The sequence below is a fragment of the Scylla paramamosain genome, chromosome 4, assembly GCF_035594125.1.
Source record: "Scylla paramamosain isolate STU-SP2022 chromosome 4, ASM3559412v1, whole genome shotgun sequence".
Lineage (NCBI taxonomy): Eukaryota > Metazoa > Arthropoda > Malacostraca > Decapoda > Portunidae > Scylla > Scylla paramamosain.
This window is the reverse complement of record NC_087154.1, coordinates 24,428,732-24,451,934: the sequence shown is the minus strand read 5'-3', so window position 1 is coordinate 24,451,934 and position 23,203 is coordinate 24,428,732. Positions and strand designations below refer to the sequence as shown.

The 23,203-nt window shown below is 42.7% G+C and overlaps 1 protein-coding gene across 4 annotated transcripts in view; it reads left to right on the top strand.

Moving 5' to 3' along the window:
- LOC135099898 (dynein axonemal heavy chain 3-like) overlaps nt 1-23,203 on the top strand; it is a 430,253-nt gene that overhangs the window by 154,935 nt on the left and 252,115 nt on the right. For all 4 annotated transcript variants that reach the window (XM_064002569.1, XM_064002565.1, XM_064002567.1 and 1 more), the window contains exons 28-29: nt 5,463-5,577; nt 8,369-8,567. In XM_064002569.1, the coding sequence (XP_063858639.1) occupies nt 5,463-5,577; nt 8,369-8,567 (314 nt within the window). The remainder of the gene's footprint in view (nt 1-5,462; nt 5,578-8,368; nt 8,568-23,203) is intronic.

Sequence of the window (23,203 nt, the reverse complement as noted above, 5' to 3'; positions counted from 1 at the left end):
ATAAGTTACTGAAGAAAGTGATGGGTGAAGACAGGTAGTAAAGCAAGTGGAAGAGTTCCATAGAATTGGGAAATATGAAGAAGAAAAAATGAGACCCATAAGAATAAGGTTTGCAACACAGGTACAAGCAGAAGATGTAATTAATGAGTCTTTGAGGTTGTCAGTGCCATAACTGTCCATGCTTTTAAGGCCAAACTGGATAGATATAGAAACAGATACTATGAGATTACTCCCCTCCCATAAACCACAACTAGGTAAATATACACACACACACACACACACACACACACACACACACACACACACACACACACACACACACACACACACACACACACACACACACATTGAAAGAGTGAAAAAAATAGAAAAAAAAACATGACCTGGAAGAGGAAAACAAAGAATTGAAATCACTATGTGCCAACCTAAAAACAAAATTGAAGTAAAACAATTATATTGTTAAAAAACAGGAAAATGAAGTGATAGGGATGAAAAGTGAACATCAGATTTGGAGGAAGGAAAAAGAGGAAGAAAAAGTTAACTTTACAGGAATCATAGAAGCATAAAAGAAGGAAAAGACAGATTTAAGTAAGGAAATTGTGAGTGATCAAACAGAAGGAATCGATGGTAAGGGACACAGTGGACAAAAAGAATTGTATTGTTATGTATGGATTAAAAGAGGAAACAGAGCCAGTAAGATACAAGAGAGAAAAGAACAAAAAAAAAGGTAGCAGAGGATGTTGTAAGAAATATACAGAGAGAAGGTGAGGACTGAATAAGTGAAATTGAGGAAATACATGGACTGGGGAAGTATACAGGAGGAGAGTGACCACTGAAAGTAAAATTTAGGACACAAACAACAGCCATGGAAGTGATATTGTAGGTATGGAAACTGGACAAGATGAGCATTATAGGATAAAGGACACGAATGAGGAGGAGAGACTCAAGGTAAACGATCTAATAAAAGAAGCAAAGGCAAAAAATGAGAATAGAACAGAGGAAGAGAAAAAAAAAGTTCTATTGGAAGGTAAAAGATGAGAGGCTCGGGAAGTGGTATCTGACAAAAAAGGAATAGGAAATGTAAATAACGTATTGAAAAATATAAAGTAGACAGTGGCATATACAAATATAAATGGTTTAATATCAACATTGCGAGGATTGAATAATTATATCAAGATAAAGCAGCCCGACATCATGGGTATTACTGAAGTTAAACTAAATGAGAACAGAAAATTTAAGAATTGGTAATAGTAATTATATTATGTGGATAAAACATAGAAATAATAAGAAAGGGGGAGGAGTCATGTTACTTACAAAGAAGGGTATAACAGTGGAAGATGTCGAAATGGGAGAAGGAATGGCGGAAGTAATTAGAATTAAGACAAAAAGGAAGGGAGAAGGAAGAAGAGATTTTGCAGTGGCTTATGTACCCCCAAAGACGAATGCATGGACACAAGAGGATTATAAATTATTGTTAAGAGATACTAGTAACTGTTTGGAGAGAATACTGGTGGAGAGTAATAATATAATACTTATGGATGACTCTAATTGCAAGGAGGTATGCTGGGAAGAGTGGACCACAGATGGAGGAGAAAAGTCATGGGGATGGATGCTTCTAAATTTGATAATGACAAAATACTATGACCCAATGGATTGGAGAAAATACAAGATTTGGGGGTAATGAAGAGGCATCAAGGCTAGACTTGTTTACAAAGGAAATGGACATAATTGAAGGAATAAATTATCAGTGCCCACTAGGTAAAAGTGACCATCTGTTAATTGAATTCAGTATAGGCATTGGTCCAATAGAAAATAGGAATGAAATTTACAAGAATGGGAGATATAATTATAGGAAAGCAGATTTTATCAGGTTGAGAGAATATTTTGCAGAGGCTAAATGGAAACAACTGTTCACGGCAAGTAATACGCAGGAAAAGTGGGATATATTAATGGAAATTTATAATGAAGGGGTCAGTAGATATGTACCGAAGATCTAAATAAGGGAAGTGAAAAAGAAAAAAACGGGTTTAATACGAGATGTATAACAGCAAGAAGAGAAAAAGCGGCAACATGGAATAGTTGGAGAAAAAAGGAGAAAGTGAGAAATGGGAAGAATTCAAGAAGGCAAGAAATGAATATATCAGAATCCTGAGAGAAGAAGAAAGAAATTATGAGAAAGATATAGCTAACAAATGCAAAGATGAGCCGAAGTTATTTTTCAGATATGTGAATGGGAAGATGAAAAACAAGCAAACAATAGATAAATTAACAAAAGATGATGTTACATATGAAGATACACGGTTACAAATGGAATTAATGAACAAGTCCTTCCAGTCAGTATTCACCAAAGAAAGCAAATTTGAAGGAGAAAGCATGGCACAGAGACAATGTGATGAGAGAGATACAGGTGGACATAAGTGAAATTAAGAAGATTATGAAAGAATTGGATGTAAGTAAGGCTCAAGGACTGGATGGAGTGTCCAACTGGATACTTAAGGAATGTTGTGAACAACTGACAGGAAGTATATACAATACCATAGTATGTTCTTTTAAGGAAGGAAAAATCCCTCTAGATTGGAAGAGAGCCAATATTGTGCTCATTTTTTAAGGAGGTAATAAAGAAGATCCATTGAATTACAGACCAGTGTCCCTAACAAGTGTGGTGACAAAAATAGCGGAAAGAATAGTTAAAAACAGATGGATGGACCTAGGATTGGTTTTTCAAGATACCCTGATCCCAGAATGGCATATAGGTGAGAAATTTGGCTTGGCATACAGGATGTTAACAAATATTAGGGTAGCATTTCATTACATGGATAAGACTATGGTGAAAAAAATTATAGTCACCATGCTATGTCCCAGACTGGAATATGCAGCAGTGGTGTGGTCTCCACATATGAAGAAAGACATAAGGAAGTTGGAAAGAATTCAGAGGGCAGCTACAAGGATGGTACCAGAGCTGAAAGACCTAACATACAAAGAGAAGTTGAAGGAAATGGGACTGCCAACTTTGCAAGTTAGAGGAGAAAGAGGAAATCTAATAACGATGTATAAAATAGTTAACCGTGTTGAGAAAATAGACAAACAGGACCTGGTGTTGCTGGAAGAAGATGAAGCTGACCAGACAAGAGGATACTCAAAGATCAGGAAGAGTCAGTGTTTGGGGGGCATCAAGAAGTACAGTTTTCCACATAGAACTGTGGATATCTAGAATGGTCTAAATGAAGAGGTTGTTACAGCATTAAACATGCATAAATTTAAGGAAAGGCTGGATAAGTATAGATATGGAGACAGGACACTGTGAGCCCTGCTCAAACCTCCAACTAGGTAGATACACACACACACACACACACACACACACAGATGAGGAGAGAACACAGGAAAGTAAAGTAATGGTGGCACAAAGATGCCACGGAAGATCACCAAGCAGAAGCTTAAAAATTATGTATACAAATATCGATGGTTTGGTTTCAAGCCTATTGGAACTTAAAAGACTACATAAAGAACAATAAACCAGATGTGGTATGTTTAATGAAAACCAAACTAAAAGAGGAAATAAGGTTGAGATTTGCAAAGGAAGGTTATAGCATATGGAAGAGAGACAGAAAAGGAAAGGGAGGAGGAGGAGGAGTGATGATATTGGTAAAAGAGGATGTTGTTGTTGAAGAAGTGGAATATGGTGATGGAATGGTAGAAACTTTTAGTGTTGTGATTAAAATCAAAGGAAGTGAAAAAAAGAAAGTTATTGTGATGTACATACCACTAAAAGCGAATGCATGAGAAACCAATAGATATAAAACTATGCAACTGGAAACAAGAAATAGCATAGAGGAAATGATAAGGAAAAGTAACAAAGTGCTCTTAGTATGTGACTTCAACACTAAAGGAATTAACTGGGAGGAGATGGAAGTGAAAGAAAATGTTGGGTCATGGAGTGAAGAACTTATGCAAACCATGATGGTAAATACAATGAGGCAGTGGGTGAACAAACCTACAAGATGCAGAGGAGAAGAAGAACCATCACAGTTGGACTTAGTGTTCACAAAAAAAAAAAAAAAACAGAAAGTAGACCAAGTATACATAGTGGTTACAAAAATGGGAGACAGAACTATGCTAAGGCAAACTTTGCAGAGCTTTATAAGTTTTATGGAGATATTAACTTAAAAGAGCTACTTGAAGGTAAAGTAGTGCAAGAAAAATATGTGATATTTTTTAGCAAGTATAGAGGTGTGTAACAGTTTGTACCAAGTTATAAAGCAAAAATTGGGAAGTATGAATGGTATAATGCCTGGTTTGTAAAAACAAAAAAGAAAAAGGACAGGGCATGGAGGAAAATGATGAGAAAACTGAACACAAATACTAGGGAATAATACAGAAAGGCAAGGAATGAATATGGTATAATAAGAAGAGAAGAAAGAAATTTTAAAAGTGATATATTAAGGAAATGCAAGGAAGAGCCCAAACTCTTCTATAGATACATAAATAGAAAAATAAAACATCAGGATGACATAAACAAGTTAAAAAGAGAAGGAAGAATTTTATGAAACTACTGAGGTGAAGAGTGAACTAATGAATGAGAGTTTTCAATCTGTGTTTAGAAAGGAAACCAATTCTGTGGTACTGAAAGTGGTCCACTAATGTTTTGGCTCATACTCTTTGCTGAATTCAAATTCCTTTTTTGGCTTTCTTCTTTTTGTGAACAACTTGCTTTGTTTTTTGCTCTCCTATCTCCATGTAGTATTTCTTATGAAGTCAAATAAGTGATGGTAGTGTAGCTTCTGCTGATACTGTTGAAAGCACACGTGAGGTAGATGGGTTTGCTGAGGTAGATGTTTAAAAGAGTGGCAAAGTTGGTGAATGGCATGCCAGACCTCTCACGGTTGTGGGAGACTACTTTTTTGTTTTTTACTAAATGTTCTTCATTCCATTCCTTTGCTTTTAAAGAACCTGTTCAAGATAAGAACAATTAGTCATTATTCAATTACAAACTAATATCTAGAGTTTTCAGAAATGTATGATTTTCAATACAAGCACTTTTCCTGGCTTTTCTAACTTCAAAACAATCCACTGTTTTTATCTATTCTTTTTGTATCATCATTATCCTTATTTTATGAATGATTTTTGGAGGGATTCTGTCTATCTGTCCCAAAGATCTTGAAGTGGTAAAGCAAAAACTATACATTTAACCAAGTGCAAAGAAAAAGCTAAGGGAGTGAAGTATGAAGAGTAGTGAATGAAATCATAGACTAATGGGCATTCCTCCATCAGTGTATGAGGAATTTTTTTTTTTTCCCATATATTGATTTAGTTTTCCAGGAGATGCAGGAGATGTGATTGATACACTGTTGTTAGGGGATTGTACACCAAAACAATATCATAATGAAATTAGAGTTTATATAAATAAAAAAAAAGTATCCTTGGTATAATCTCTGTTACAAATATACTTCCCTTTGCACCAGCAGCAATATTTGGATGGATGTGAGGCCAGGATCCAGGAAGTGGTACAATTAGTACGAGGACAGGTAGACCACGGTCTTCGCCTAACACTGGGAGCCCTGATAGTCACTTATGTTCATGGTAAGTTTGGAGTAGGATCATGTTTAAAAATCGGCTTTTCAGTTAGAAGTGTTGGTATAATGACTTGATGAAAAACTACTTATTTTGTCATGAAACACTGAAAAATTAATCTTCTATAATTAAGGGTTTTTACTGGGATTCAAACCCAGATCTGGCAGGCTGGAAAAACAACCTTTATGAAACTGAATCATAAAGTGCCTCATGGCCAGTTCTGCTTTGGCTGGTCTTTCCATATCCTGGCATGACATTACATGACTCTTCTCCATCTAGATTATTTTCTAGTGTTTCATTAATTCAGTATGGCAGCATAAATATTTGAACAGTCTAAGGGATGTCTCTAGGAAGTGTGGTTATGTTTTTTGTGAAATTTACTAGAGTATATACTAGGAGACCTCCTCCATTCATGTTTTCTCTCTCTCCTTTTGGGGAAACAATAGTTTTTTTTTAGCTGACTCAGCCATACCACTCCATATAAGCTCATATTTGGCCAATCCACCCCTTTTAACAAGTATTCACAAGACCATCCCACCACTGTGCCACCAATATAATGATTAGCTGAAGAATTAAGCTCTCCATATTGAAACACTTGAAAATCAATCTTTTTGTATAAAGTAGGTGGACATGACTGGTTTGAACCTGGATCTGACAGGCTGGAGAGATGTGCCTTAACTGACTGGCCCATTAGGTACCTCAAACCAGTCATAGTTTGGCTTGTCTTTCCACATCTTGCCATGTCAATACTCGTACATGGAGAACACATCATCTATCTTCCTGTGATTTATGCTAGTTTTTTATATAGTCTGCCTGGATATTTAGCTATATAGCCATTCTATTAATTATCCCATCTCAACTTTGCTTGCAGCCTCTTATCTCTTTTTTGGTTCCTTTTATCTTATCTCTTCTTTTATTTCCTTCCACTTCAGTATTTTTTATGACTTTTTTTTCATGTTCATATGATGGCAACTAAACCTTATGAAGGTTGTAGAGAGGTTTGAAGAGAGCAGTGGCAGGGCTATCTGCTCTTTCTTTATTCACTTATTTATAATCTTCAATCTTACTTTATTTCACACACTTTGAAGACCAGACAACTTTATTAGCTCAAGTTTCTTCATAATTCTAGATAACCAGTCATGGCAACCTTGTTTTCTTGTTGCTAAATCATGTTTGGAACCATTTGTTTTTTGTATATATGAATTAGCAGCATTTGTGCATTTACCTAGTTGTATTTACCTAGTCTCAATGTACAGGAGGGAAGCTATACTCATGCTGTCCCACCTTTATATTTCATGGTGTCTAACATGGCCTTGAATTCATGTATTGTCTCTGCACACACTACTTCCTCATCCAGTCCATTCCATATATATACTACTCTGTGGGGAAAGCTGTTAATTTTCATATTCTATCTGTAATTAACTTTTTTTAATCTTCCTTCCATGTCCTCTTGTATCTCTTATGTTCCACTGTATTAGATCTTCTCTATCAAGCATCCCCATATTCATCATGATTATATAAATTGCTATCAAGTCTCCTCTTTTCTTTCTTTATTCCAGTGCTGTCAATTCCAGTTTTGAGAGCCTCTCCTCATATGACATTTCCAACAAACTTGGAGCCAATTTTGTCACTGCTCTTTGAATTCTTTCAAGTTTCCTGATCCTTTTTGTGTTTGGTGACCACATTGCTGCTGCATATTCCAGTCTTGGCCTTATCAGAGTGATGATCAGTTTCTTTCTTCATTTGTGTAGGTAAATGCCACTCTTATATTTTTCAATAGGTTGTTAGTCTCTCCAACAATTTTATTTATGTATTTCTCAGGTGTCATGTTATCTGATATGAATACTACTCCCAGATCTCTTTCTGACTTTGCCTTCTTTATTATCTCTCTTCCAAGTTTATATTGCCCTGAAATCCTGTGCTTGCTCTTTCCAAACTCCATTACACTGCATTTCTTGATGATGAATTCCATTTCCCATTTACAGCTCCATTCCCAAATTTTATCAAGGTCTTGTTGCAACATTTCAGTCATCCTCTTTTCTCACTCTTATCAGTAGTTTAGTATCATCAGCTAAGAGACTCATTTAACTATCAATTCCCTCATCTGTATCATTAATATATATTGCAAACATAATTGAAACCAATACTGATCTCTGTGGGACCCTAATGATAACCTCCTTCCAAGGAAAACACTTGTCTCTAATTATCACTCATTTCCCTATCTTGCTGAGTCACTCATCCAATCCAGCATCTTTCCTTGCACTCTTCCTGATTTCTAGTTTTCTTACCAGTCTTTTGTGTTACACCTTATCAAAAGCTTTTTTTTTTTTTTTTTTTTTTTTTTTTTTTAATTGAGGAATATACACTTAGCCCATCCATCTCTTACTTGAATTACATTTATTATTATAAAGTAGAAACATCAAATTTGTGGTACACAATTTTCCTTTTCTAAATCCAAATTTTCTTGTGGTCAGTGTGCTTTTTGCTTTCAGGTGTTTAGTCCACATATCCTTAATAGCTTTTTTTACAAATTTTAGCTACCACACTTTTTAGGGATACTGGTGTATCTGTGCATGCATGAGGCCCCTCTCAGCCATCCCCTTTCACTGATGTCAGCATGGTGTACAAATAAACAGCCTTCCATGTATATTAGGTTTTCTCAATTTCTTTGTTGATTCATGTCTCACTTTTCCCTTTCCCTTTTGCTTATTCTGCCAATTCTTATTCACTTTGAGCTTGTTTTTACAAATTACATAATCAGCAAATCTAATTACACTTTTTCTTTTCCTTCTTTTCTCAGGACGAGATGTGGTGAAGGAACTTTTGAAGAAGGGTGCCTCTTCCACTTCAGATTTTACCTGGGAGTCACAGATGAGGTATTATTGGGTTAGTGAACTAGTTGAGGTAAACATGATCCTCATGCGCCTTCAGTATGGATATGAGTATCTGGGCAACACCTCCAGGCTGGTTATTACTCCTCTCACAGAACGATGTTTCAGGTAAGTGTTAAATTTGTTTTTAACTTATTGTTACATTTCTTTATTTGAATGCTAGTTGCACTTGTTACACATATATAGGTATTGTGTTATAAGCATCATTTAAATACTAATTAGAACCCTTGATTTGATTGCAAATATACGTGTGTGTGTGTGTGTGTGTGTGTGTGTGTGTGTGTGTGTGTGTGTGTGTGTGTGTATATATATATATATATATATATATATATATATATATATATATATATATATATATATATATATATATATATATACACACACACACAATAAACTCTCCATATAATGAACATCTTTTTATCGATTTTCAGGTATAATGACCTCTTTTAAGGCTATTGAACACTCATTTTATTTTACGAACTAACTTCACAAATTACAGCGTTTTTCAGAATTATTGAACACTTGCCTTATTTTACAAACATACTAGGCTGTAAAATGCAAGAGAGTTGGTTGACACATAGTCAACCCAAACTTGAACAAATTGGGCAGTTATCGGTGTAACATACCTGGTCACATTCTCTCTCTCTCTCTCTCTCTCTCTCTCTCTCTCTCTCTCTCTCTCTCTCTCTCTCTCTCTCTCTCTCTCTCTCTCTCTCTCTCTCAAGGACAGTACTGTACAGTACTTTACTGTACAATACAAGATGGAAACAATTGTTATTAACTGCTGGGAATGTAATGTTCAATGGGGAATGTGACTCGGGAGAGGAGAGGATGTGTATGACTGAACGACTTCCTGTAAATAAAGAACAGTGTTTGTTAGGTGTATCTTAATTAGCGACTTCTGGATATAGCAGATTTTTTGTCTTTAGCAACCCATCTTTCCCCAATAATTATTTATTTTTTTATTTATTTATTATTTTTTTTATGTCGAGGGTTTTCTGTATGCATATATATACATACTCTATATTTCGGTGTATAAGACGACACGAATCATCCTTAAAAAAAAAATATACCCCAGATACAAAAACAATGACCGTAAAATTTTACGAAAAATACCATTATAAATTAACAACAATCTTTCGGGAAAGTTAGACAAAGTAAAACAGGAATCCGTTTTGAGAAAATGCGCTGAAACATATTAATTTTGAAAAGTGTGTAAACAGAATTTAATGTAGTACAACGACAAACTCTCCTGTCATTATATATGAACTGATAAAGTAGGGGGCTGTGTGAATATTTCTCTCTCTCTCTCTCTCTCTCTCTCTCTCTCTCTCTCTCTCTCTCTCTCTCTCTCTCTCTCTCTCTCTCTCTCTCTCTCTCTCTCTCTCTCTCTCTCAAAGCTGAAGGAGGAGCTATATAAAGATCTTCATGGTATGGAATCCCAAGCGGTAAAGGAAAGCAAACTACAGATAAGATGAATCTCTCCAGCTTGCATTGTTGTATAGGGACGAAGTCCATATACTTAGAAAAAAAATCAAGAATGTATGTGTATCTAATCAAAAGAAACATGAGTTTATGTGAGAAGATTATGGCAGACACCCCAATACGCATGCGGCACAAGGCAAGGATTTGTTTAGGAAAACTGGTTAGGAAAACTGGTCGTATCACATAGCATCTTCGTCCATCCATCCTTTTTCATGAAAATGTACAAAAACAACTGGTTGGAATTTTATTTTAGGTTTAGTTTTGCTCTTGAAGATAATGGTCACTAATTACTGTTAACACATTCAAGGTATTTTGTTAATTCTACTTGTGTATCTGTCTCAGTTGTCTGGGCCCCGTATACTCGTACATAAAAACCCCTAAAAGACTCTTAAATTTACTCCCAGCTACAAGTAAATGTTAAAAGTGTATACAGGAAACTATAAAAGTTTTCTCAAGTCAATTTTAGCTAGGAGTAAAAGTAAAAGCAAAACTCGCTCTTTGTGTTATGTTTAATGATTAAGAAACACCCTAACCATTATGATTTTGCACTTGAATGCCAAAACAATGCATATAAGTATTTAATGTTAATTTATATTTCACTTTTTTTATATATATAAAAAAGAACTGCAGTATTGACATATTTTATGTTTATGTACATGAGGTGAGTTCAGACTCAAACCCGCCCCAGTCCTACGGAAATCTATAAAACAAACAGACTACAGAAACTTTACACAAAATGGCCATTAACTTACAGTGCAATATTAAGAAATATAGAAACACATTAACTTCTTTAATCAGGATTGCCAAAGATAATTATGATGTCAAAATTTAAGGAAAATTTAGGAAATGCTAAAAAAAAACCAGGGAGATGATTAATGGTATTATGGGTAAGAGTCTTCAGGAAAATCCTAAGTCTATAACATTTCATGGCAAAACTATTTCCCAGAGTAATGAGGTGGCTGAAGCTTTTAATGATTACTTCAGTAGCATTGCAAACAGCCTTGTTACAAACATTCCTCCACCACCAGTGCCATTCACTCGCTATTTACCGGAATCGACTCAGTTTTCATTTTTTATTCATTCAACCGTTCAAAAAGAAATTGAAAATATAATAAAACATTTGAAAATAGCTTCTCCCAGCTATGATGATGTTGACGTTAAAGTAATAAAAAAGTGCAGTAATATATTATCCTCATTTTTAACTTACATAATTAATAAGTCTTTTGAAGAAGGCACTTTTCCTAAACATCTCCAGGTGGTCAAAATTTTCCAGTGTTTAAAAAAAGGTGATAAACTACTTCATACAAATTATAGACCCATAGCTATCTTACCAACTTTTAGCAAAATATTTGAAAAGGTAATGGTCTCAAGACTCATGGACTATCTCACTCAAAACTCAATATTAACAGACCAACAGTTTGGATTTAGACCTCAATATAGTACCGAACTGGCGTTGCAACAGTTATGTCAATATATTTATGATGCATTGCACGAAAAGTCTTACAATATTACACTGTTTTGTGATTTAACCAAAGCTTTTGATACCATTTCTCATGCAATACTGCTAGTAAAAATTAAAAACTATGGAATTTGAAGCACAGCTAATAATTGGTTTAATAGTTACCTTAGTCACAGACAACAGTTCACTATATATAATAATAATCAGTCATCTTCTCATAAAGCAATTACATCTGGTGTTCCTCAAGATTAAAAATTAGGAGCCCTACTATTTTTGGTATACATTAATGATTTAACATGCTGTAGTGAAGTACTGCAATTTTTACTTTACGCTGATGACACATCAATATTATTCAAAAATAAAAATATTAAGGGTTTGGAGAAAATTACAAATGAAGAGATGGTCAAGGTTGCAAACTGGTTAAAAAGTAATAAGCTCACGCTAAATATTAAAATGACCAGTTGTATGATAAATCGACCTCTGATGTCTCAGCCACCCTTATTAACTATCAGAATTAACAGTATTACTATAAGCCAGCTTAGCAAAGTGAAATTTCTTGGAATTACTATTGATAATACCCTCAAATGGAACTTTCATATTGATGCCTTGAAAACCAAACTTAGTAAAATAACAGGTCTATTGTATAGAATAAGGAATCAGCTGCCCATTGAATGTGTAAAATTAATTTACATGTCAATGGTATATCCACATTTATTGTATTGTGCTGTGTGGGGTGGAGAATTTAAATCTTTAAATAAGTCTTTTTCTCACACAAGGAAATGCTTCTTATTATGTTCTACCATCACCGTTATGATCACACTTCTCCTCTCTTCACTGAACACAAAATACTTAAGCTCCATGACATCATAAAATTACAGACCATTTCATTTGTATATGCATCGCTAAATTCCTTCCTTGTATACTGTGACTTCCAATCAATAACAAGAAACAGACAAAACCTCCGTATTCCGCTGTGCCGCACTGACCATGCACAGCAGAGTGTCCTGGTGTGGGGCAGCAGACTCTGGAACATACTACCACAGGATATTAAAGGCATCACCCAACGGGACACTTTTAAGAAAAAAATGAAAATAACACTTCTTCATAACACCCAGCAATGGCAACTATAACTTGTGTCTAGTGATTTCAGTGCATTACACTTATTCACTTGTTATTACCCTATATATTAATGTATGTTGTTAGTATTATTGTTTATATTATTATTGTCATTTATTTTATTTTTTACGGTATTATTATTATTATTATTATTATTATTATTATTATTATTATTATTATCATTATTATTATTATCATATTTTATTATTATTATTATTTTTATTATTATTATTATTATTATTATTATTATTATTATTATTATTATTATGTCAATATTATTATCATTATTATTATTATTATTATTATTATTATTATTATTGTTATTATTATTATTATTATTATTATTATTATTATTATTATTATTATTATTATCATTATTATTATTGTTATTATTGTTATTGTTATTATAATTATTATTATTTTCTATTATTTTAATGGACAATGACCCACATCACATGTACCTGCTCAATTTACAAATAGTAGTTGGTCTGTAGTAAAGCTTCAGCTTATCAGACCATAGGCTATAAAATTGTACATATTTATATATAAATGTTTTTCTAAGGGGCCAGTAAAATATCTTGTATCTTGTATCTCTCTCTCTCTCTCTCTTTCTCTTTCTCTTTCTCTTTCTCTTTTAGTCTCTCTCTCTCTCTCTCTCTCTCTCTCTCTCTCTCTCTCTCTCTCTCTCTCTCTCTCTCTCTCTCTCTCTCTCTCTCTCTCTCTCTCTCTCTCTCTCTCTCTCTCTCTCTCTCTTTTTTTTTTTTTTTTTTATTTATACAAATCTACATGATATGTGTTTACAGAGTTGTTGTACATATACTTTACATATTTCATACAACAATTTAGGCTAAAGAAGTCACTGTTAATGCCTTCTATCTGAAAGCCTCTCTCTGTTTGTCTGTTGCAACCACACATTCACTGCAGTCTTGAACTGCTGCCTGGTCCAGCCCTCAACACTTGGCTGCACTGTAACAAACTCGTTCCACCAGCCAATGTATGTGTTCAGAAACTGTCTTTGATGGTGCCACGTTCTGCACCTGGGCTGGAGCAGCTCCCCAGGGGCACGTGTGACAGCTCTGGTGGTGACTTCGGCATGTTGGGCAGGCTGCCGGAGAGCCTGTAGGTGTGGCACCCGTTGCTGTTGCACCTTGAACATGACGGTGAGGCCCGCCACGTCTCGTCGGTGCTGGAGGGTGTGCAGTGCAGGCTGAAGGCCGAGCTCACTGTTCCTGATGAGTCTCGCCGCTCGGTCCTGCACCTTGTCCAGGAGAGCTAGGTGCTTGTTTGCCGCGCCGCCCCAGGCCAGGCACGCGTACTCCAAGGATTAGCGGACCTGCGCCTTGTAGAGTAACTCCAGTCCCTTGGCGTCAAGGAGGTAGGAGATTCTCCTCAGGGATGCCAGCTTCCCTGAGGCCTCTCTGGCGAGTCGCTCCACGTGGGTTCTGAAGGTCAACTTACGGTCGTAAGTGACCCCCAGCACCTCCACCTCATCCCGCGGCGTCAGTGTCTCCCCGTTGAAGGTGAGGCGCGGGGCTCTACTTGTCCTGTTGATAGTGAGCTGCTGGGTTTTGTGAGCGGCAAACTTTACTTGCCACTTCCTTCCCCAGGCTGCAACACGGCTCAGGGTGGCGTTGATGTCGTGGATGGCTGCAGCTTCCTCCTCCAGTCCGTAGCTGTGGGATAGTGTTATGTCATCTGCAAACGCCTTCGCGTTAGGAACGAGGTGTATCAGATCATTGACATACACATTCCACAGCAAAGGGCCGAGGCAGCTCCCTTGAGGAACACCTGCCCTTATGGGCTGTGGATTTGATTCCTGCCCATTGATGATTACTTTGAGATGTCTGTCTCTCAAGTAATTCTCAAAGAGCTGGAGGAGAGCCCCGTCCACGCCTATAGCACGGAGCTTTGTGGTGAGGGCTGCGTGCCACACTTTGTCGAACGCCCCCTCGATGTCAAGAGCCACGACAGCCGTGGTCTTCCCTTGGTCCAGGGCCCCATTCCACTCCGTCGAGAGGAGCAGGTGCAGGTCTGCCGCCGACCTCCCCTGCCTGAACCCAAACTGTCTGTTGCTCAGCAGGTGGTGCCTCTCGAGGTGCCGCGTGACTCTCGAGGCCACAACAGTTTCCAGCACTTTGCTCAGCACAGGCAGCAGGGACACGGGTCTGTAGTTTTTTGCCTCTGTCTTTGCATTTTTCTTGTGCAGAGGCACCACACTACTCCCCTTCCACATTTCAGGCCATGTGGCATTGCTGAGACAGTAGTTAAAAAGTGAAGCGAGTGGGCGCGCCAGCTCCGCAGCACACTGTCGGAGTACAAGGGGACTAATGTCCTGTGGCGCCACCCGCTTTTCTTCTCGTCCAAGTTTGCGGGTATCACTTTCACTTCCTCTTCACGTATGTTCACTGTCTCTAGTGTTTCTTTCACGATTTGAGGGAGTAGCGGAGATGGTCTTTCAGGGTCGGGGATGCACATTTTTTCGGCGAAGTGCTTGGCCAGGAGGTCTGCTTTGTCACGAGCAGTGTGGGCAATGCTGCCGTCTGCCCGGTGGAGTGCAGGGATGGAAGTGCCCCGCAACTCACCCTGCTGGTCCTTGACAAGGCTCCACCACTGTTTACAACCAACCTGGCCTCCTCTTAGCTTACTCTTGAGGTTAGCTTTCCACTGCTCCCTGCCCATTTTTGCGTGGTATTCATGTGTATTGTTGCCTCTCGGTGCCTTAACCTGTTCCTGGCAGTGGGGTGTCTCTTAAGAGCACGCCAGGCTCGGTGCTTGGCATCAGAGGCAGAGCGGCACGCAGGGCCAAACCAGGGCTGGTCTGATGCCTTGGTTTTTGTGGTCCGAGTGCGGCACCCAGCGGGCCTGCAGGGCGTGGAGCAGCTGGGTGAGCCGCCTCACCTGCTGGTTAGCGTCGCCATGCAGCACGTCTCCCCAGTCTGTGGTCTTCAGGGCGGCACGGAGGGCATCCCAGTCGGCGGCCTCCCACCTCCAGAGGGTGCGGGTAAAGCTCTCCTCTCGTGGTGTCCTGAATTGTATCCTGGTGAGGACAGCCACGTGGTCTGAGGTGCCCACAAAGTCGAGTGGATAACACTGTACTGTGTGGGGAGGGAGGTTCGTCACTACTGGGTCCAGGGATGACCCAGACCTGTGCGTGGGGAAGGTGACATAATTATGCATGTCGTGTACAACCAGTAGGGAGTTAAAAGCGTCTCTCACCGTGTGCTGGTTCAGGTCGCCAATCACTACTACACTGTCACACTGACTGGCCGTCATGAAAGTGTCTTAAGTTTTCTGACAGGTAGTCTAGCAACACTGTTCCCTGCGATGGAGGCCGATAGCAGCCCACACACAACAGACCTCTCTCTCTCTCTCTCTCTCTCTCTCTCTCTCTCTCTCTCTCTCTCTCTCTCTCTCTCTCTCTCTCTCTCTCTCTCTCTGTTTTTTTTTATTTATACAAATCTACATCATATGTGTTTACAGAGTTGCAGTACATATACTTTACATATTCAATACAGCAAATTAGGCTAAAGAAGTCACCGTTAATGCCTTCTATCTGAAAGCCTCTCTCTGTCTGTCTGTGGCAACCACACATTCACTGCAGTCTTGAACTGCTGCCTGGTCCAGCCCTCAACACTTGGCTGCACGGTAACAAATGCGTTCCACCAGCCGATGTATGTGTTCAGAAACTGTTTTTGCTGGTGCCACGTTCTGCACCTGGGCTGGTGCAGCTCCCCAGGGGCACGTGTGACAGCTCTGGTGGTGACTTCGGCATGTCGGGCAGGCTGCCAGAGAGCCTGTAGGTGCGGCACCCGTTGCTGTTGCACCTTGAACATGACGGTGAGGCCCGCCACGTCTCGTCGGTGCTGGAGGGTGTGCAGTGCAGGCTGAAGGCTGAGCTCACTGTTCCTGATGAGCCTTGCCGCTCGGTCCTGCACCTTGTTCAGGAGAGCGAGGTGCTTGTTTGCCATGCCGCCCCAGGCCAGGCACACATACTCCAGGGAGGAGCGGACCTGCACCTTGTAGAGTAACTCCAGTCCCTTGGCGTCAAGGAGGTAGGAGATTCTCCTCAGGGATGCCAGCTTCCCTGAGGCCTCTCTGGCGAGTTGCTCCATGTGGGTTCTGAAGGTCAACTTACAGTCGTAAGTGACCCCCAGCACCTCCACCTCATCCCGTGCCGTCAGTGTCTCCCCATTGAAGGTGAGGCGCGGGGCTCTACTTATCCTGTTGATAGTGAGCTGCTGGGTTTTGTGAGCAGCAAACTTTACTTGCCACTTCCTTCCCCAGGCTGCAACGCGGCTCAGGGTGGCGTTGATGTCACGGTTGGTTACAGCTTCCTCCTCCAGTCCATAGCTGTGGGATAGTGTTATGTCACCTGCAAACGCCTTCGCGGTAGGAACAAGGTGCATCATATCATTGACATACACATTCCACAGCAAAGGGCCGAGGCAGCTCCCTTGAGGAACACCTGCCCTTATGGGCTGTGGATTTGATTCAAGACCATTGATGATTACTTTGAGATATCTGTCTCTCAAGTAATTCTCAAAGAGCTGGAGGAGTGCCCCGTCCACGCCTACAGCACAGAGCTTTGTTATGAGGGCTGTGTGCAACACTTTGTCGAACGCTCCCTTGATGTCAAGAGCCACGACAGCCGTGGTCTTCCCTTGGTCCAGGGCCCCACTCCACTCCATCAAGAGGAGCAGGTGCAGGTCTGCCGCCGGTCTCCCCTGCCTGAACCCAAACTGTCTGTTGCTCAGCAGGTGGTGCCTCTCGAGGTGCTGCGTGACTCCCGAGCCCGCAACAGTTTCCAGCACTTTGCTCAGCACAGGCAGCAGGGACACGGGTCTGTAGTTTTTTGCCTCTGTCTTTGCATTTTTCTTGTGCAGAGGCACCACACTACTCCCCTTCCACATTTCAGGCCATGTGGCATTGCTGAGACAGTAGTTAAAAAGTGAAGCGAGTGGGCGCGCCAGCTCCGCAGCACACTGTCGGAGTACAAGGGGACTAATGTCCTGTGGCGCCACCGCTTTTTTCTCGTCCAAGTTTGCGGGTATCACTTTCACTTCCTCTTCACGTATGTTCACTGTCTCTAGTGTTTCTTTCACGATTTGAGGGAGTAGCGGAGATGGTCTTTCAGGGTCGGGAATGCACATCTTTTCAGCGAAGTGCTTGGCCAGGAGGTCCACTTTGTCACGATTAGTCTCTCTCTCTCTCTCTCTCTCTCTCTCTCTCTCTCTCTCTCTCTCTCTCTCTCTCTCTCTCTCTCTCTCTCTCTCTCTCTCTCTCTCTCTCTCTCTCTCTCTCTCTCTCTCTCTCTCTCTCTCTCTCTCTCTCTCTCTCTCTCTTTTAGTCTCTCTCTCTCTCTCTTTTAGTCTCTCTCTCTCTCTCTCTCTCTCTCTCTCTCTCTCTCTCTCTCTCTCTCTCTCTCTCTCTCTCTCTCTCTCTCTCTCTCTCTCTCTCTCTCTCTCTCTCTCTCTCTCTCTCTCTCTCTCTCTCTCTCTCTCTCTCTCTCTCTCTCTCTCTCTCTCTCTCTCTCTCTCTCTCTCTCTCTCTCTCTCTCTCTCTCTCTCTCTCTCTCTCTCTCTCTCTCTCTCTCTCTCTCTCTCTCTCTCTCTCTCTCTCTCTCTCTCTCTCTCTCTCTCTCTCTCTCTCTCTCTCTCTCTCTCTCTCTCTCTCTCTCTCTCTCTCTCTCTCTCTCTCTCTCTCTCTCTCTCTCTCTCTCTCTCTCTCTCTCTCTCTCTCTCTCTCTCTCTCTCTCTCTCTCTCTCTCTCTCTCTCTCTCTCTCTCTCTCTCTCTCTCTCTCTCTCTCTCTCTCTCTCTCTCTCTCTCTCTCTCTCTCTCTCTCTCTCTCTCTCTCTTTTTTTTTTTTTTTTTAAACAAATATTTACAGAAAGGCTTAAAATTCCACGTTGAGTGTGGAATTATTTAAAAAGCCTATGATAGTATTTTTAACAGGAATAACACTATACATGCTTAACATAAAGATTATAATGTTAATACAATAAAATAATAAAAATTTAAAGCGCCAGTGGGGACAGGTGCGTGCTACGCCAGCTGTGGGCTGCCAGCTTCACCTGGTGCATGGACATGTCCTGCACTTGGGGCGTGGCCGCCGAGAACATGTTCCACAGCCGCGAAGTCCTGGCTGTGTAGGTGCGCTGGTGTTGGCTAGAGCGAGATCGAGGCACCTTCACTAGCTCGTCGCTACTGGCTGCAGCTCTGGTGCACCTCTGTACTGCGTGTGGCAGCAGCCTCAGGGGGTCAAGGTGAGGGACCCTCTGCACCTGAGTTTTGTGGCACACCACTAGTGCCGACACGTCCCGGCGGTGCTCCAGTGACGTTACTGGTGGTGGGTGCTGTTGGTCCTCATCGGTGGCCACCAAGCGCAGGGCTCGCCGCTGCACAGCATCCAGTCTCTGCATGTGGGTGGCGGCACTCGACATCCAGGACAGGGCACCGTACTCCATACATGGGCGTATCTGTGCCCTGTATAGCGTAAGGATGCCCCGTGGGTCGAGGGTGTTCGCCATCCTACGCAGGGCAGAGACTCGGAGAGAGGTCTGGCGGGCGACGACACTGATGTGGTGATCGAAGCGTAGGCCGCGGTCTCTCTCTCTCTCTCTCTCTCTCTCTCTCTCTCTCTCTCTCTCTCTCTCTCTCTCTCTCTCTCTCTCTCTCTCTCTCTCTCTCTCTCTCTCTCTCTCTCTCTCTCTCTCTCTCTCTCTCTCTCTCTCTCTCTCTCTCTCTCTCTCTCTCTCTCTCTCTCTCTCTCTCTCTCTCTCTCTCTCTCTCTCTCTCTCTCTCTCTCTCTCTCTCTCTCTCTCTCTCTCTCTCTCTCTCTCTCTCTCTCTCTCTCTCTCTCTCTCTCTCTCTCTCTCTCTCTCTCTTAGTCTCTCTCTCTCTCTCTCTCTCTCTCTCTCTCTCTCTCTCTCTCTCTCTCTCTCTCTCTCTCTCTCTCTCTCTCTCTCTCTCTCTCTCTCTCTCTCTCTCTCTCTCTCTCTCTCTCTCTCTCTCTCTCTCTCTCTCTCTCTCTCTCTCTCTCTCTCTCTTTTTTAGTCTCTCTCTTTTAGTCTCTCTCTCTCTTTTAGTCTCTCTCTCTCTCTCTCTCTCTCTCTCTCTCTCTCTCTCTCTCTCTCTCTCTCTCTCTCTCTCTCTCTCTCTCTCTCTCTCTCTCTCTTAGTCTCTCTCTTTTAGTCTCTCTCTCTCTCTCTCTCTCTCTCTCTCTCTCTCTCTCTCTCTCTCTCTCTCTCTCTCTCTCTCTCTCTCTCTCTCTCTCTCTCTCTCTCTCTCTCTCTCTCTCTCTTTTAGTCTCTCTCTCTCTCTCTCTCTCTCTCTCTCTCTCTCTCTCTCTCTCTCTCTCTCTCTCTCTCTCTCTCTCTCTCTCTCTCTCTCTCTCTCTCTCTCTCTCTCTCTCTCTTTTATTTAAACAAAATTTACATCAGGCTTAAAACAACACGTTTTTTATGCTGTTATTTGAAAAGCCTATACTTAAATGTAAAGAAGAAAATATATACAAAAAGTGAACTCATCCTACTATATATATATAGACATGATTAACACAGCACTAGTGTGGGGGGTTGTGTTTTACACCACCTGTGTGCAGCCACTTTCACTTGCTGGAGTGTCATTGTCTGTGTATCACTCGTGGCTGCCGTAAACACATTCCACAGTCTGGAGGTTCTAGCTGTGTAAGAGCGCTGGTGCTGCCTCGAGTAAGATCGAGGCACTTGCACCAGCATGTCATTGGAGGTGGTGGTCCTGGACTCCCTCTGGACAGCTCGTGGTGGGAGCCTTATCGAGCTGAGATGAGGGACCTCCAGAACCCGGGCCTTGTGCTGGACCACCAGCGCCGACACGTCCCGCCGATGCTCCAGCAACGTGACTCTGGTCTGCTCCTCCTGCTGCTGCTGCTGCTGCTGCTGCTGCTGTCCGTCCATCCCCACCAAGCGCAGGGCACGGCGTTGCACAGCATCCAGTTTCTGCAAGTGGGTGGGGGCACTCGACATCCAGGACAAGGCACTGTACTCCATACAAGGCCGTATCTGAGCCTTGTACAGTGTGAGGATGCCCCGGGAGTTGAGGTTTCCTGACATCCGACGCAGTGCAGAGACTCGCTGGGAGACCTGGTGGGCAACAGCAGCAACATGGCGGTCAAAGCGCAGGCCACAGTCCACTGTCACTCCCACCAACTTGACGTGTTCCTGGAGGGGAAGTGTCTGGCCTCCAAAAATCAGACAGCCTGAGACGGCTGGGGAGGCAGCTGGGGACCGTGAGATGACCATGGCCTGCGTCTTTTCTGGAGCGAAGCTGACTTGCCACGCCTCTCCCCACTCCATCACCAGCCTGAGCTGCCTATTTAGCTCTCTAACGGCTCGCTGACTGTCGGAGCGGCAGTAGGAGCGGGAGAGATTGCAGTCGTCGGCATATGCAAGCAGAGTCGGGATTTGCCGCAGGAGGTCATCGATGTATATGTTCCACAGGATCGGGCCCAACACTGAACCCTGTGGAACTGAGGCCTGTATAAGTAACAGCTGGGATGCCTGTCCATTGATGACTACCCGGAGGGTTCTCCCCTGGAGGTAGTCCTCGAGCAATGCAAGGAGGTTGCCCTGGATACCCTTGGCGCAAAGCTTTTTTACAAGCCCCGCGTGCCAGACCCTATCAAAGGCCCCAGCAATATCCAGGGCCACCACAAGAGTATCCAGACCTTTGTCCAGGGCATCCTGCCAGCCTTGGGAGAGGAGGGTGAGGAGGTCCGCTGTTGAGCGGCCAGGCCGGAAGCCGAACTGTCTGTCTGAGAGGAGGCGGTGCTCACTCAGGTGATGACAGATGACACCTGCCACCACCTGCTCCAGCAACTTGCCCACCACGGAGAGCAGCGAGATGGGTCTGTAGTTGCTGGCCTCAGACTTTGAGTTCTTCTTGTGGGCTGGTACCACTCGCACCTCCTTCCATATAGAGGGCCACCTGTGCTCCATCAGGCAGGCCCTGAAGACGCTGGTGAGAGGACCTGACAGCTCACTGGCGCAGCGTTTGAGGAGCCGCGGGCTGATGTCGTCCGGGCCGGTGGCTTTGTTCTCCTCTACTTCCCTCATCAGCCGCTCCACCTGTTCACGTGTCACCTGAACATCGGCAACGGTGTGGTCTGTTTCCTGAGGGAGGTGAGGTGGACGTCTACCCGAATCAGTGACTGACATCTTCTCTGCGAAAAAATCAGCGAGTAGAGAAGCCTTGTCCTCACTGCTGGTGGCTGTTGTCCCGTCCGGCCTTGTTAGTGGAGGAACAGTGTCGCGGCGGCCTGTTCCTTGCTGCTCCTTGACAAGCCTCCACCAGGTCTTGTGGCCAACCCCTGAGCCACAGAGCTTTTGCCTCAGGTCCTCTCGCTGCTGCCGTCTCGCCCACCTGCAGGTAGCTGTCACCCGTCTACACGCCACACGGTGTTGGGCCCAGTTGTAGTGTGTTGGACGATGTTTGTACCTCACCCAGGCTTCGTGTTTAGCCTCAGCGGCCGCTCGGCATCGGTAACCAAACCAAGCAGGGTCATTAGGCCTAACGAGGTACCTTCTGCTGGGGACGTGTTGCTGCTGGAGGGCAAGGAGCTTGGTGGTGAGGGCACGGGCCTTTTCCTCCGCGTTGCCTGTCAGTAGGGCGTCCCAGTCCAAGCGAACGATGTCGTGTCTCAGGGATGCCCAGTCAGCCTGCTCCCACAGCCAGATAGTGCGCGGGGCGGCGGCCTCCCTCGCTATATCCAGCTTGACTCGTGCCAGCACGGCATGGTGGTCGGAGGTGCCCACCATCCCCAGTTGATGGCAGACGATGCTGGAGTCAGGGAGATCTGTTAGCACAGGGTCCAGCGACCCTCCCCTCTCATGTGTAGGGAAGGACACATGGTTCGTCAGACCCTGCACCATCAGGAGGCTGTTAAAGGCATCCTGCTCCAGGTGGAAGTTTAGATCCCCCAGAATCATGACGTGGGAACACTTGTGCCGCTGTAGCATAACCTCTCTCTCTCTCTCTCTCTCTCTCTCTCTCTCTCTCTCTCTCTCTCTCTCTCTCTCTCTCTCTCTCTCTCTCTCTCTCTCTCTCTCTCTCTCTCTCTCTCTCTCTCTCTCTCTCTCTCTCTCTCTCTCTCTCTCTCTCTCTCTCTCTCTCTCTCTCTCTCTCTCTCTCTCTCTCTCTCTCTCTCTCTCTCTCTCTCTCTCTCTCTCTCTCTCTCTCTCTCTCTCTCTCTCTCTCTCTCTCTCTCTCTCTCTCTCTCTCTCTCTCTCTCTCTCTCTCTCTCTCTCTCTCTCTCTCTCTCTCTCTCTCTCTCTCTCTCTCTCTCTCTCTCTCTCTCTCTCTCTCTCTCTCTCTCTCTCTCTCTCTCTCTCTCTCTCTCTCTCTCTCTCTCTCTCTCTCTCTCTCTCTCTCTCTCTCTCTCTCTCTCTCTCTCTCTCTCTCTCTCTCTCTCTCTCTCTCTCTCTCTCTCTCTCTCTCTCTCTCTCTCTCTCTCTCTCTCTCTCTCTCTCTCTCTCTCTCTCTCTCTCTCTCTCTCTCTCTCTCTCTCTCTCTCTCTCTCTCTCTCTCTCTCTCTGATACAGCAAATTTTTATCTTTAGCAATCCACCCTCCCCTATATGTGTTCATTACTGGTGTTGTACTGTAATTTATGATAATTGAAAGACTATTCCAGACTCTGGGCTGAAAG